The sequence below is a fragment of the Panthera leo genome, chromosome A3 (genome assembly GCF_018350215.1).
Source record: "Panthera leo isolate Ple1 chromosome A3, P.leo_Ple1_pat1.1, whole genome shotgun sequence".
NCBI classification, from domain to species: domain Eukaryota; kingdom Metazoa; phylum Chordata; class Mammalia; order Carnivora; family Felidae; genus Panthera; species Panthera leo.
In genome coordinates this window covers 61,762,746-61,776,189 of record NC_056681.1, presented here as the reverse complement: position 1 = coordinate 61,776,189, position 13,444 = coordinate 61,762,746, and the positions used below count along the sequence as shown (strand labels likewise).

Here is a 13,444-nt window from a genome sequence, read left to right as displayed (position 1 = left end):
GCTCGAACTCACGGACCGTGAGATCGTGACCTGAGCTGAAGTCAGAGGCTCAACCGACTGAGCCACCCAGGCGTCCCTTTTTTTTTTTTTTTTTTTTTAACGTTTATTTATTTTTGAGACAGAGAGAGACAGAGCATGAACGGGGGAGGGTCAGAGAGAGAGGGAGACACAGAATCGGAAGCATTCACCACTCTTATTTAATAGTGTTCTAAAGCTCTAGCCAATGCAATAATACATGCAAACATATATGTTAATATTACTGAATAACTACACTGTTATTCAATCATTTGGGGCCCACAAAAATGGCAATTTCATACAGTTCAACTTAATATGTGTGTGTGTGAAAGGAAAATAGAAAACATTAAAAATGATGTCAAGTTCCAAATTTTTCTAACATTTTAACACAATCCTAATCAAAAAGCAAATAGAAATTTTAAATTTTTTTCAAAATGATTTTACGGTTTGTAGAGAATGAAAACAAGATAGACCAGAAAATGCTTTTGGAATAACAGTAATTTAGGGGGAGGTAATAAACTGTCAAGCCAGCTAATAATAAAATGGACAAAATAAAATAAAATTATCAGTTAGGAAAAAAAATAGAAAATCAAGTAACTCATCCAAATATATAATAGAATTTGCATGAAAAGAAAATATTGTGTATAACTCATTAAGTGGTATGAAGGCAACTAACCATTTGAGAAAAATAGATTCCCTACCTGATAACAAAAGATTGATGACTTACAGATTTTCATTTAAAAATAGAATCAGAGAGAAAAAATATTGGTGAATACACTTTATGCATAGGACTTCTTACACATGACAACTATAAAGGAAAGCATAAAAGAAAAGAGTGACAGATTTGGTCAATAAATTTTAAAATAATAATAAATATTAAAATATAGGGTGCCTAGGTGGCTCAGTCATTAAGCATGTGGCTTTGACTCAGGTCATGATCTCATAGTTCATGAGTCTGAGTCCTGCTTCTGGCGAGCTCAAGCCCTGCTTTGGATGAGCCCTGCTTCTCTCTTTCTGCCCCTCCTGGGATTCTCTCTCTGCCCTATGCTCACTTGTGCCCTCTCTCTTAAAAATAAAAAAAGAGGGGTGCCTGGGTGGCTCAGTGTGTTGGGCATCCAACTTCAGCTCAGGTTATGATCTCGTGGTTCATGGGTTTGAGCCCCACGTGGGGCTCTGTGCTCACAGCTCAGAGTCTGGAGCCTGTTTTGGATTCTGTTGTCTCCCTCTCTCTCTGCCCCTCCCCAGCTGGTGCTCTGTCTCTATCTCAAAAATAAATGAACATTAAAAAAATTTTCTTTAAGAAGAAAGAAAATTCAAATATAGAAAATTCAAATGCAAATGAAAATTTAGAAAAATGCAACTCTTAATCTTTAATTAAGTGTTCATCGAGTCACAAAGGAAAATCCAAATACCAATGGAAAAACTGAAAAAAGACATGATTGAACAATACAAAAGTAATACAAATGAGCAAATCTATAATAGTATTCAACCTTACTAATTTTTTTTTAATGTGTCAAGCAATGTGCTAAGAGCTTTCCACCAACTCAGTAAACCTCTGCAAAAACTCAATGACAAAAATGCTATCATTATCCCTACTCTATCTATGAACAGTGAAGCTTAGACACAAAGTGGTCAATCATACTTACCAAAGTCTCACAGCCAGAAGGCAGATGACAAGAGTCCAGAGCCACACTCAATCACCATTTCCACTTTTCAACTATTACCTCTTGGAGTCCTAGGCAAGGCCATGATTCTCACTCACTGACTTAGGTAACTCACAAAGCAGTTTTGGTATGTTCTTCCTACCCCAACTCCTTGCCATACTCAAAGAATAGTGGTTTCCAGAATTCTTTCCTTGCTGACACACATTTTGACTTTGGTACATATGTAGCATACTACCTAGAGTGGCCCAGGAATTTACCACCTAGAGCACTCTTCCTCTCTCTGAACTTGAAGTACTTGTTACACCTAACTGTATCACTCTAACAGTGGTATGAAGCCATGGTTAAGAAACAGTAGCAATTTTTAAAAAATCAATTAAAACAATGTGACAACTTTTCTCACCAGATTGGTGAGGACTTAAAAGAAGAGTAATAGCCAATGAGGAAAAGCAGGCACCCTCACAAAGTATTATTGAAATGTCAAATGATAAGTTTTCTTCAAAGGCAACGTAGCAATATCTTTTTTTTTGAATGGGGAGTGGGGGGGAGGGAAGAGAGGGGGAAGGAAGAGAGTTGGGGAGGGCACAGAAACCTAGAAAACTGATGACTGATGTTGGTTCTTTGTACTTGATAGATTACAGAAAATTTCTCCATTTACTCGTTTGTATTTTACAATTTGTTTCAACATGCATTTTTTGTGAAATTGAAGAAAAGTTTTCCAAACTGACCTCCAGACTGTATGCACAGGAAGAATTATTGTATATTATATTGTCCCATTTCAGTGGAGATTTAAAATTGTGTATTATACTATCACAAGCAAGCCCACACCCCGTACCCCGCTCCCACCAAGGAGCAGTGACAGCCACAGAGGAACTGTAACCAAAAACAGATCTGAAGGGTGAGGGAAGAAGGACTAGCACCCCACATAGGGTTAATGTGAAGATTAAATGAGATGAGGCATGCAAAGCAATTAACAGTGCTGGATACAAAGAAAGTGCTTGATAAACATTAGCTGTTGTCATTAAGTAATTACAACCATTATCAATTACAGGCAATAACTGCTTACATAATATATTCCTGAAATGGTGAGATGTCAAACTTGGATAAACACTATCATTTCAGAAATACCTTTTCTTCACTCCAGTTCATTTTTAATTGGCTATGGTTCACTGCCTCTCCTACCAAGACAGGACTGAATGTATTGAAGCACTTAAAATGATAGGTGCAGGAAGAACATGACCCAGACCTCAACCTCCAAAAGCTCAAGATCCTATACAAACACAAATAAACCCAAATGCAGTTGGGAAGAAACTGACAATACTCAGAAATTTTCCTATCTACAAGAATCTCTAGGATCTTAATAAAATTCAATCTAATTCCAGCCTGCTGCTTCTTTCTTACATCTTCCTCTCTTCAACTCGAGTCTCGGTTACCTTTTTTCACACCCAGCTATAACCAAGAGAAGCCCCAAGTATGGTGAGATAAACCTCTAAATATGAAATAACTCCCCTACATATGAAAGATAACTACTGCTGCACCAGTTCGGGAAAGACAAATTGCCTCTTGGTAGTGCTAACCACTACTTCATTCCCTACTTGCAAACCAAGAAGCAATACTTCAGATGAGTCCATGCCACCAATTCACACAAGCATTTTTTAAAATGATCCAGTTTGAACAGCACACTGCCTCTCTTATGCACTGCTCTACCAAACAACTTTTAGAATGATAAACTTTATTTATAGAGAGCTTTGAGATAGGGTTTAAGCTCTAGACAGCACCCTTCTACTATAAATTCCCTAGAAAATCCTCTGCTTCCAATTTAATCATTCCCTGCCACCCACCCCCCGCCGCCACCAAAAAAAAAAAAAAAAAAAAAAAAAAAATCCAAGTAGGGCCATTGCCATACCATGAATACAAACTGCTAATTAATTTGTATCAGTAGAGCTGGCTTAGACTATTTCTCAAACTTTACTGCTGAGATAGTTTTTTATTATCATGTTTTGATGCAAATGTAATACTATAACTATATAGAAAAAAATTAGTTCTTAAGAACCAAAGTTAGACTGTCATATGATTTTGCAATCATAACTGATTCAGAAAATAGTCAGTTTGTTAGAACTTAAAAGGACTTAAAATGCATTTCAATTTATACATAAGTAACCTAAGGAAACACTTTAAGCATGTACAATTCTTTGTTTCAAATACAGAACATGTTTCTTTTCTCCAAAACTACATGTTCACAATGCTTAGTCATGCATGAATTGAAATAATTTGTTAAAAAATGCAGGTCTGATTTATAGCAGCATCAATAATAATATATCTAAGAATAAATATAATAACCAAGGAGGAGAGAGACTTACTTACACACATTGAAAATACAAAAACACTGCTGAAATTAAAGACAACACAAATAAATGGAATGACATCCTGTGTTCATGAAGTGTTAGACTTAATACTGTTAAGATGTTCACCCTCCCCAAAACAACCTACAGATTCAATATAATCCCTATTAAAACCATAACAGCACTTTTTGAATAAACAGAAAAAAAAAATCCTAAAATCCATATGGAATTTCAAGGGACCCCAAACAGCCAAACCAAACTTGAAAGAGAAAAAAGCTTAAGGATTTGCACTTCCTGATTTCAAAACTTATAACAAAGCTACAGTAACTGGAACAGTGTGGTAACTGCCTAAAAAGACAAACAGAATAGAGAACTCATTGGGCGCCTAGGTGGCTCTGTCGGTTAAGCATCTGACTTTGGCTCAGGTCATGATCTCACAGTTCATGGATTCAAGCCCCACATGAGGCTCTGTGCTGACAGCTCAGGGCCTGGAGCCTGGAGCCTGCAGCCTTCTTCAGATTCTGTATCTCCCTCTCTCTCTGCCCCTCCCCTACTCATGCTTTGTCTCTCTCGCTCTCAAAAATAAACATTAAAAAAAAAAAAAAGGAATAGAGAACTCAGAAAGAAATTCTCATATATATGGTCAAATGACCCTCATATAAGGGTTGCAAGACCACTCAATGAGGAAAGGATGTCTCTTCAACAAATGGTGCTGGGAAAATGCAGTATTTGCATGCAAAAGAATGAATTTGGACGCTTACCTTACATCTTACAAAAATTAACTCTAAATTGACTGAAGAACAAAATGTAAGACCCCAAACTGTAAAATTCCTAGAGGAAACAGGGGGAAAGCTCCATGACATCGGATTTGACAATGTTTTCTCGTACGGCATGAAAAGCACAGGCAACAAAAGCAAAAATAGACAAATGGGACTACAACAGACTTTAAAACTTATGTGCATCAAAGGTTACACTCATAAGAGTAAAAAGGCAACCTATGGAATGGGGAAAAAATATTTACAAATCTTCTATCTGATGAGGAGCTGTTACCCAGAATATATAAAGAACTCCTACAACTCAACAATAAAAAAAATAACCCAATATAAAAATGGGCAACGAACCTGAATAGATATTTCTCAAAAAACAAAAAACAAAAAACAAAGATACAAATGGTCAACAAGCATATGAAAAGATGCTCAATTAATATCACTTACAAAAATGCAAATCAAAACAAGATATAACCCTACATTCATTAGGATGGCCACTATAAACAAACAAACAAACAAACAAACACAGAAGATAAGTATTAGTAAGGATGGGGAGAAACTGAACCTTTGTGCACTGTTGGTAGAATTGTAAAATGGTGCAGCTACTATGGAAAACAGTACGGTAGTGGTTTAAAAAATTAAAAATAGAACTACCATATGATCCAATAATCCCACGTATGGGTATATAACCCAAAAGAATTAAATGCAGGATCTCAGAGACATTTGCACATCTATGTTCATAGCAGAATCACTTACAACAGCCAAAAGTGAAAGCAATCCAAATGTCCATTGATGGGTAAATGGATAAATAAAATAGATAAATGGTATATAAATACAACGGAATATTCTTGAGCCTTAAAAAGGAAAGAAATCCTGTCACATGCTCCAATATAATGAACCTTGAAGACATTATGCTAAGTGAAATAAGCCAGCCACAAAAAGACAAATCTTGCATGATTCCACTTAAATGAGGCATCTAAAGTAGTCAAACTCATAAAAACAGAAAGTAGAATGGTGGGGCTGGAGCAGCGGAGAGAGAATTGGGGAGCTGCTATTCAATGGATAGAGTTTCAGTTATGCAAGATGAAAAAGCTCTGGAGATCTGTTCCACAACAATGTGAATATACTTCATAGTACTGAACTGTACTCTTAAAATGGTTAAGATGGTAAATTTCATGTCACGTGTTTTTTTACAATTATAGAGAAACAAACAAGGCAGGTTTGACACTATCATGACAGGCAGGTCAAGGATCCTCTTAGACAGTAGAGATTTTTCAGACCTTTGCCATAAGTGCTATATGCAACAAGATGAATCATGCAAAGAGTTAGGGCTTTCTAAAAATCTTTCTAAGGCAATCACACAGGAATGAAAAACTGATCTAGTATGGCAAATTAAACTAATGACCACCTAATCCAAAAATGCCTTCATAAGAAAGAACAAAGCCCCACAAATGAACTTCTGGAGCTCCTGGACCTCTAATAGAAATCTCAAAGAGATTTTTCCACTGTCAAAAGCTGATGTCACCACCAGCCTCTGGATTATCTCCAGTTCCTTTTAATCAGGGCCAGTTTCTGAGAATATTCCACATATCTAGACTAACTTGTCACACTAATCTAAAACTAAGGAATGTTCACAGAATTCAAGTTAGTCTAAATCTTAATCCAAGAATATATCAGAACCTAAGAACAGGGTCAGTAGCTTTCAATACCAAATATCTGTTCCCCAGATCACACATTCATGGGTCTCCTCAATTTCTTTTTCAGAATGTACATGATCCAGAATGGCCTAAGATTAAGATCATTTTAATGGTTATCAAGTCAATAGTGGGGCACCTAGGGGCTCAGTCCGTTAAAGAATCCGACTACGGCTCAGGTCATGATCTTACAGCTCACGAGTTCAAGAACTGCCCCACATCAGGCTCTCTCTGCTGTCAGTGCAGAGCCCGCTTTGGATCCTCTGTCCCCCTCTCGCTCTGTGGCTCCCCCACTCGCACTCACTCTCAAAAATAAATGAATGTTAAAAAAAAAAAGTTAATGGTAAGTGATATGGATATGTATTTACAGCTATAAAAAAAAAAGGGCACTTCACGGGAATATTTAATACATTGCTTCTGCACAAACTGGCAGTTCTGCTCTTTCTCCAGTTGGTGTACAACAGAATCTACTACATTAAGAACTCATCCAGGATTATACAGCTTGGTCTAGGAACAGATGGCTTGGGATGGAATCCTGGCTCAACTACCTACCAACTCTTTTACCTTCAGAATACTACTTAATTTCTCTGTACCTGTTTCATGATCTATAAACGGGTATATGAGAATCTGAAATCTTAAAATCCAAAAGTTACGACAGTGTGGTTTACATAAGTGTCTATCACTCGGTTACAATGGAAAGCAACATGTAGGGAAGAAAAAAGTGGTGTCACCCTATGTCTTATTACAGCAGAATTCTTAGTGAGACCAGCAACCGAGTCAGAGTTTTACATGTACTCTTGACTCTCAGCCCAGGTCTCAGGTACTGGGGGAAGATAAGGTCATTTTAGACAAACCTTCATTTAAAACTGAATGCCTACTATGTACATAATGCTGCTATTGACAGAGGTTCAGAAATTCCAGTCTGGGTGAAGAAATGTCCCCCATAAAATAATTAAAGTAGCTAAATGTGTCAAAATGAATGACAGATGAGTAACAGACAATGCAAACAGAAATGGAGAAAGTGGAGAGGGGAGAGCCTACTGCAGTGCCCCCAGGCGGGAGGCTGTTGGGAGAGTCGCCCAAGAAAGTAAACACACATTGACACCACTTGCTAAGGGGTCAAAAATGAGACCAATGTGGCAGAGAGAATAATCACAGCATTAATAAAAACTGGGAAACCAGAGGTGGTGCGAGGTAATTCTGCCCTGGACATGTGCAGTGTGTGCTGGTGGCTGGACACACATAAGAAAGAAGACAGTGGGCGGCTGGAGAGCAGTGACTGACAACTAAGGCAGGATGACAACCAAGAGGCACAAAATCATAGAAACGGAGAAAAGTTCCAAGAAGCAGCTATCAACAGTGTCTGATGCTGCTTAAAACAGATAGTGAAGAAAAATTCAGCCATAGAAGAAAGGCCTCTGTCTGCCAAGGCCAGTCAGAAAGCTCAAGCCACATGCAGGATGAAAAAGAATTTCTAAAATATCAAGCACTCAGTAATGATTTAATTTTTCCCCAAGAGTAGGCTGGCTTATTACTACTCCGGATGATAACCAATTAGATGATTTTACATCTACTTCCAAAGCTGATCTTTTTGGCAAGTGTCTATGAGGACCCACTGAAAGGATTATAAAGAAAAAGAAAATAGTCATTAACAAGAGAAAGAGAGGGCACACTTTTTCCAACTACAGGATTCCAAAGCTTCTGGCAGTAGCAAACAGCTTTTAGTAAAAATAAGCCAACAAAAGTTTATTAGTGAAGTAGTATTAACAAAATAATATTCATTTACTAGGCTCTAAATGAAAGAGTAGCCACTCCACCACCATACAAAGGATTAAAATACCTCACTCTTAAGAAAATCACTTCTAAAAATATTTTTACATTATAAAGTAATAATTTGATTAGAAAAAGTAAATACTACTCCTGATCAATTCTGCCTTCCTAAGACAAATCTAATGATTATGTTTAATCTCTTCTGGCCTTTATTCCTAAGTACAGCATTTTGTTCATATGCTTTGTATATAAAACACTTTTGTACCCTCCTCCTGCATCTGTCACAAATACAACTTAAAACAAAAATTTCTGCACAAAACTAATGTATCCTGCAAACAAATTTAAAAGTCCTAATAAACACTATCAAACTTTGCCTTGCCATTAATAGCCAATTTATGAAAATACATGTGACACTGAAATTTAATTTGCCACAGACTAAAACAATCATATTCCTGAAAATCTATTCAAGTTTATATTTACTAGCTACACGAGATGTAGCTTTTTATTTACAATGAATTAAAAGACAACCATGCCTTCCAAAGATCCATTTCACAATGAAACTGTATTAGCTGATAGATGATGGTTTTTTTAAAAAAGCTCTTATTTGCTGGTCACATTGGGCCGATTTCTTTTTTAAGTCTTTATTTACTTATTTTGAGAGAGAAAGAGAGAGAGCGAGCACGGGGGAGGGGCAGAGAGGGAGGGAGAGAGAGAATCCCAAGCAGGCTCTGTGCTGTCAGTGCAGAGTCTGATGCAGGGCTCGAACCCACAAACCGTGTGATCATGACTTGAGCCAAAGTCGGATGCTTAACGGACTGATCACCCAGGTGCCCCACAATGGGCAGATTTATAAATCGAATACTACTAAAAATTATATGTTTAACATATGTACACATATTTTCACTATATATTTTTATTACATTTTCACTACGCACATCTATTTCCACTGTTCTCAATATCTAGATCTTAGCTTCAAGAAAAATCCTGACACCAATCCAGGGTAAGTGAATTATTTGTAGTAATTATAGTAGCTTCTACCTCTCCCAACTCTTTCAAAATCCTTACAAACTATAGACCACAGCCAAAACATTCTCAAAGGTCCCTTTTCTCTGAAATAATAACATACTACCATTGAGCTGTAAAAATGGCTGTTAAGATATAGGAATGTTAAGACATCTAGGATGTTAAGACAGGGAAATGGCTCATGCTTCTGACATAAGAAAATTAACATCTAGTCCAAACATAAAAAAAAACTGCATTAGGTAACGCAATTAGCTATTTCCACTGATTTTCTTCATCAATGAGTTTTATTTTGTTTTGAAGATGTTCTAGTGAAATTCTGCTGCAATGGAGGAAAAATATACCAAATACAAAGTACTCAGAGAACCATCATTAATATTGCAGGGAAATCTTAACTTTGAAAAATTACTAGTTTATACTACTAAAATAAACACAAACAATCCTCAGGGTATAAACTGACAAACTGAACTCAGCCACCTCCAGAAATCTGCCCAGGTTTCCTGAAAAAACTCAACAGCACATTCTGGGGGGCAAATGGTGTATTTGTGCCCCATCAGATGCTAAACTCATGGTATCACTCACAATCATTTAAGAAAATCAATCCCATTTCTTCTACTTACTCAAACAAAAACAACACCAAAGTTTGATCAGGAAGAAGGCTGAAAGCATAGGCCATTTTTGGAGCAACCTTCGCAGAATATTTTATTAGAACCAGATTTTATCTATGATGGGCAGAGGCTTGTGTTCTGTATTAGTGTAATTACCAGCAATAGCTTGACTAGCTAGTTTGTACATTCAAACTGTTCATACAGACACAACATGGGCCACAAAAGACTGATTCTGCCAGGACCACTGACAGATTCAACCACATCTTTTCATACTTTACACCCTGGCAAGTAATTTTTCTCACGTGAGCCCTACATTCATAAGTAGAGAGGTACACTAAAACTTATAAACAAATAGGAAATTAGCAAATATAATTTAGGCTGACATTTCTCAAACAAAGGAGTTGTTAACTATACACAGAAAATTAGCGTATATAAGGCTGTTGGGGTAAAAAAAAAAAAAAAAAAAAAAAAAGCAGCAGAAAGATAACCTTAATGTTTTACAAGATTCAATCATTATTTTAGTTCCCCATGCTAATGGCTCATGAAGATAGTCATTCACTCAAACTAGTGTTAAATCCCTACTGTGTGCCTGGCAGTGTACAAGGTAAGCAAAAGAACAGAAAATCAAGACCACAATACCTGCCAAGGACTACTTGAAATAAAAGGAGACATGCCCATTAAATTGCTGTACTGTTTTAGCTTTACTGGATACAAACCACAGGCCAGCCCGTGCTGGACACCATAGGCACACAATAGTAACAATCATCTAACTGCAGATCTGTAACCAATCAATGAACTATGACAATACCAGGCCTGACTAGTCCTAAAGCAGCAGTATTTCATTCTGGAAATAATCTTGCCTCTGTCGATTAATTCTTTCAACAGATGGCAATTCTCTGAATAATTTCCACCTATGTGAATCCAGACTAAGGTTGCTTACAGAGTTAAATGAGAGAATGTAATGTTTTGAGCAAAAATTGAAAAACAGTAAATAGAGGCACATTTGCACTTCAACATTAATTTGGTTTGCATTTAGCCATTGCCTTCAAAAATGATAAAAAAGCAAGTGACTTTAGTCATAAAGCAGAATATCAACCCGAAAGTTACTGTGGAAAGACATTATTTTCTAGTAGTGGCAGTTTAGTGGGAAACGGAAGCTAAACAGGTTTTGCTTAGCTTTTTAAAAACCATTCACTTTTAGTGATTTCTTTGTGAAAGCTATGACCACCCATTTCCTTAGGCTCAAAAACAGGTAGTCCCAACACAACTACAGATTTGGTACAGTCTTCAATACTAACGAGTTTTTAAGTAGGTGTCATTTCTTAACTAAATTATAAAGGCTTGCAAACTAGAAACAACATCTGCTTTTAAAATCTTTCACGTTAAAGATGACACCCGATCTTAAATTAAAAATGTAAACAGACTTCCAATACCTTAACTAGAGAACTAAACGGAACTGTATTATGGATATAGAATTGCTAGCTAAACAATCTACTGCAAAGCGATAAAGGAAAGGGAAGATGAAGAAACAAGATTCCTCACCAAGAAATGTTTGAACAAATTCAAAGTAAAATTCTGTGAGCTATGTTTTGAAGCCTTTCCACCAGTCTTGCCATTTTTACTACGACATTTAAAAGTGAGCTCTGTGTGCACGCCGTTATTAAAACCGCAACCAAAGGGGGAAAAGTGTCCTAAAATGTGTCCATTAACAGCAATCAAGACTACAAATATGCCCCTCCTACATAGTGAGCCAAGTGGCAAGAAGATACGAGAACTCAGGAAGTTTTGAAATGGCAGTGACAGGAGTCAACAGGGAAGGCAAGGGGAAAGAATCACGAACAAGAGCAACTCCGTGCGGCCAACGCCACGAGTTGGCATCCGAACTGCAAGTTCCCGGCTCGGGACGGGACTCGAACGGGCAACTTCGCGCCGGACGGAGCTGCGCGTTCGGCCGCCCTCCGAGCCCCGAGCCGCAGCCCTTCGTCCCCGTTCGTAGTCCCGCTGCCGCGTCCGCGAGGGCGCGCTGACAGCCGCGGGGCCGGGCCTGGGAGATGCCGGCCGGCTGACACCCACCTTCCTTCTCGGCCCGCGCCGCGGCCACTACGAGGGTCATCACCAGGTGCAGCGCTCCCAGTAGGCCGGCGGCCCCGCTCCGCGGGCCCCCGCCGCGGCTGGCCGCGGGCTCCACACCGGCCCCTGCGGACGTGGAGGCGGCGGCGACTCCTGCTGCTCCTCCTCCAGCCCGCTTCCCCATCCCTGCCGGCCGGGGGCCGCCGCGCTCGAGGTCCGGCGCGGCCCTTCTCGGCGAGGCGGCAGCGGCACGGGAGCCGTGGTCCGGGCTCTGACCGCGGCGCCGGGGGCGAGAGTGGTTCCGGGCCCAGGGCTCGGGCTCCGGGCGTGGGTCTGGGTCCGTACGTGCGTGTGAGCGAGAGTGTCAGTCACGGCCTCGGCCTCAGCATCGCCTACGAAGAGTCGAAGCGGAGAGGCCGCGGGTCAAGCACGGCGGGCGGCCATACTGGAAACGGGCACGGGCCGCGGGCTCTGGGCGCTGGCCTGCGAGGGGCGGGGCGCGGCCCTGGGCACCGCCCCCGCCGTGCCGTCACCTGAGGGGCCAGCCGGTCAGTCTGCCCCGGAGTCCGTGAGTCTTAATTTCTCGTCCGGCTCTTGGCAACCCAAGGCTTCACTAGCCGGACAGGACGCGGGCAGTACAACTCCAACCTGTCACTTCTGCCCCGCGGAAGAGGAGAAGGGGGAGGGAAGAAGGACCAGGCCCCGTCGCCAGGACTTATGATGGCGGTTCACGCTTCGTGGAAGCAGTGACGGCAATCACGTGGAGACGAGGGGGCCTAGTCGCGCAGCCGCCCTGGAGCGTGGGCGGGGCCGAGAGGGACTGCGGGGCGCTAGGGGAGGCTTGCCCGCTGCTCCCACGCGGGAACAAACCTCTTGCATCTCTAGTGCTGCAATGCTAGAGCCTACCAGAGGACTGAGTGCGCATCCAGACCTCGAGGCCCCGTGCGGAAAATCCATTCCAGTGACTCCTTCTGGTCCCGCGTATGCCTCTCGGCCTGACAATACTCCGAGCCTGATTCAGTTCCTGGTGGCGCTTCCTTGAGATCTGGGACTTGCTCCATTCATCTTTGTATCCTCAAGTCACAGTACCCAGAAGCGCTTAATGGAATCCTCTTGCCCTTGGAATTGTGCCTACTTTGCTGCAGGAAAACCCTTTGCTTTGTGTATATAAAGCAGCAGTGACCCTGGAGGGAGAGGGCAGGTTGTTCTTTAGAAAAGTGCCCGATGGCCATACTGGCTTTCTCCGTCTGGGAATAATTCTTAAGACGTTTTATACACATAGTTCCTTCAAAGCCCAAATCAAAAGCCTTCTTTAGTCTCCTTCAGGAAGGCTTCTCATGCCTCTTAACACCTTAGGTCGAGGTTCTTGGTGGGCATGGCTATACTCTTCAAAATTTAAGGTCCATGAGAGTCCCTCTTCTTAATAACTTCCCCTACCTCCTAACTTAGTAACTATTTTAATAACTTTCCCTAATTCCCCAGCCATTTGCTTATGCT

The 13,444-nt window shown here is 40.3% G+C and overlaps 1 protein-coding gene across 1 annotated transcript in view; it reads right to left on the bottom strand.

Moving 5' to 3' along the window:
• Window positions 1-12,374, bottom strand: part of TMEM131 (transmembrane protein 131) — a 237,656-nt gene extending 225,282 nt beyond the window's left edge. The window contains exon 1 of the mRNA XM_042932060.1: window positions 11,951-12,374. Coding sequence (XP_042787994.1) covers window positions 11,951-12,131 — 181 coding nt within the window. The 5' untranslated portion in view covers window positions 12,132-12,374. The remainder of the gene's footprint in view (window positions 1-11,950) is intronic.
• Window positions 12,375-13,444: the final 1,070 nt, after the last annotated feature.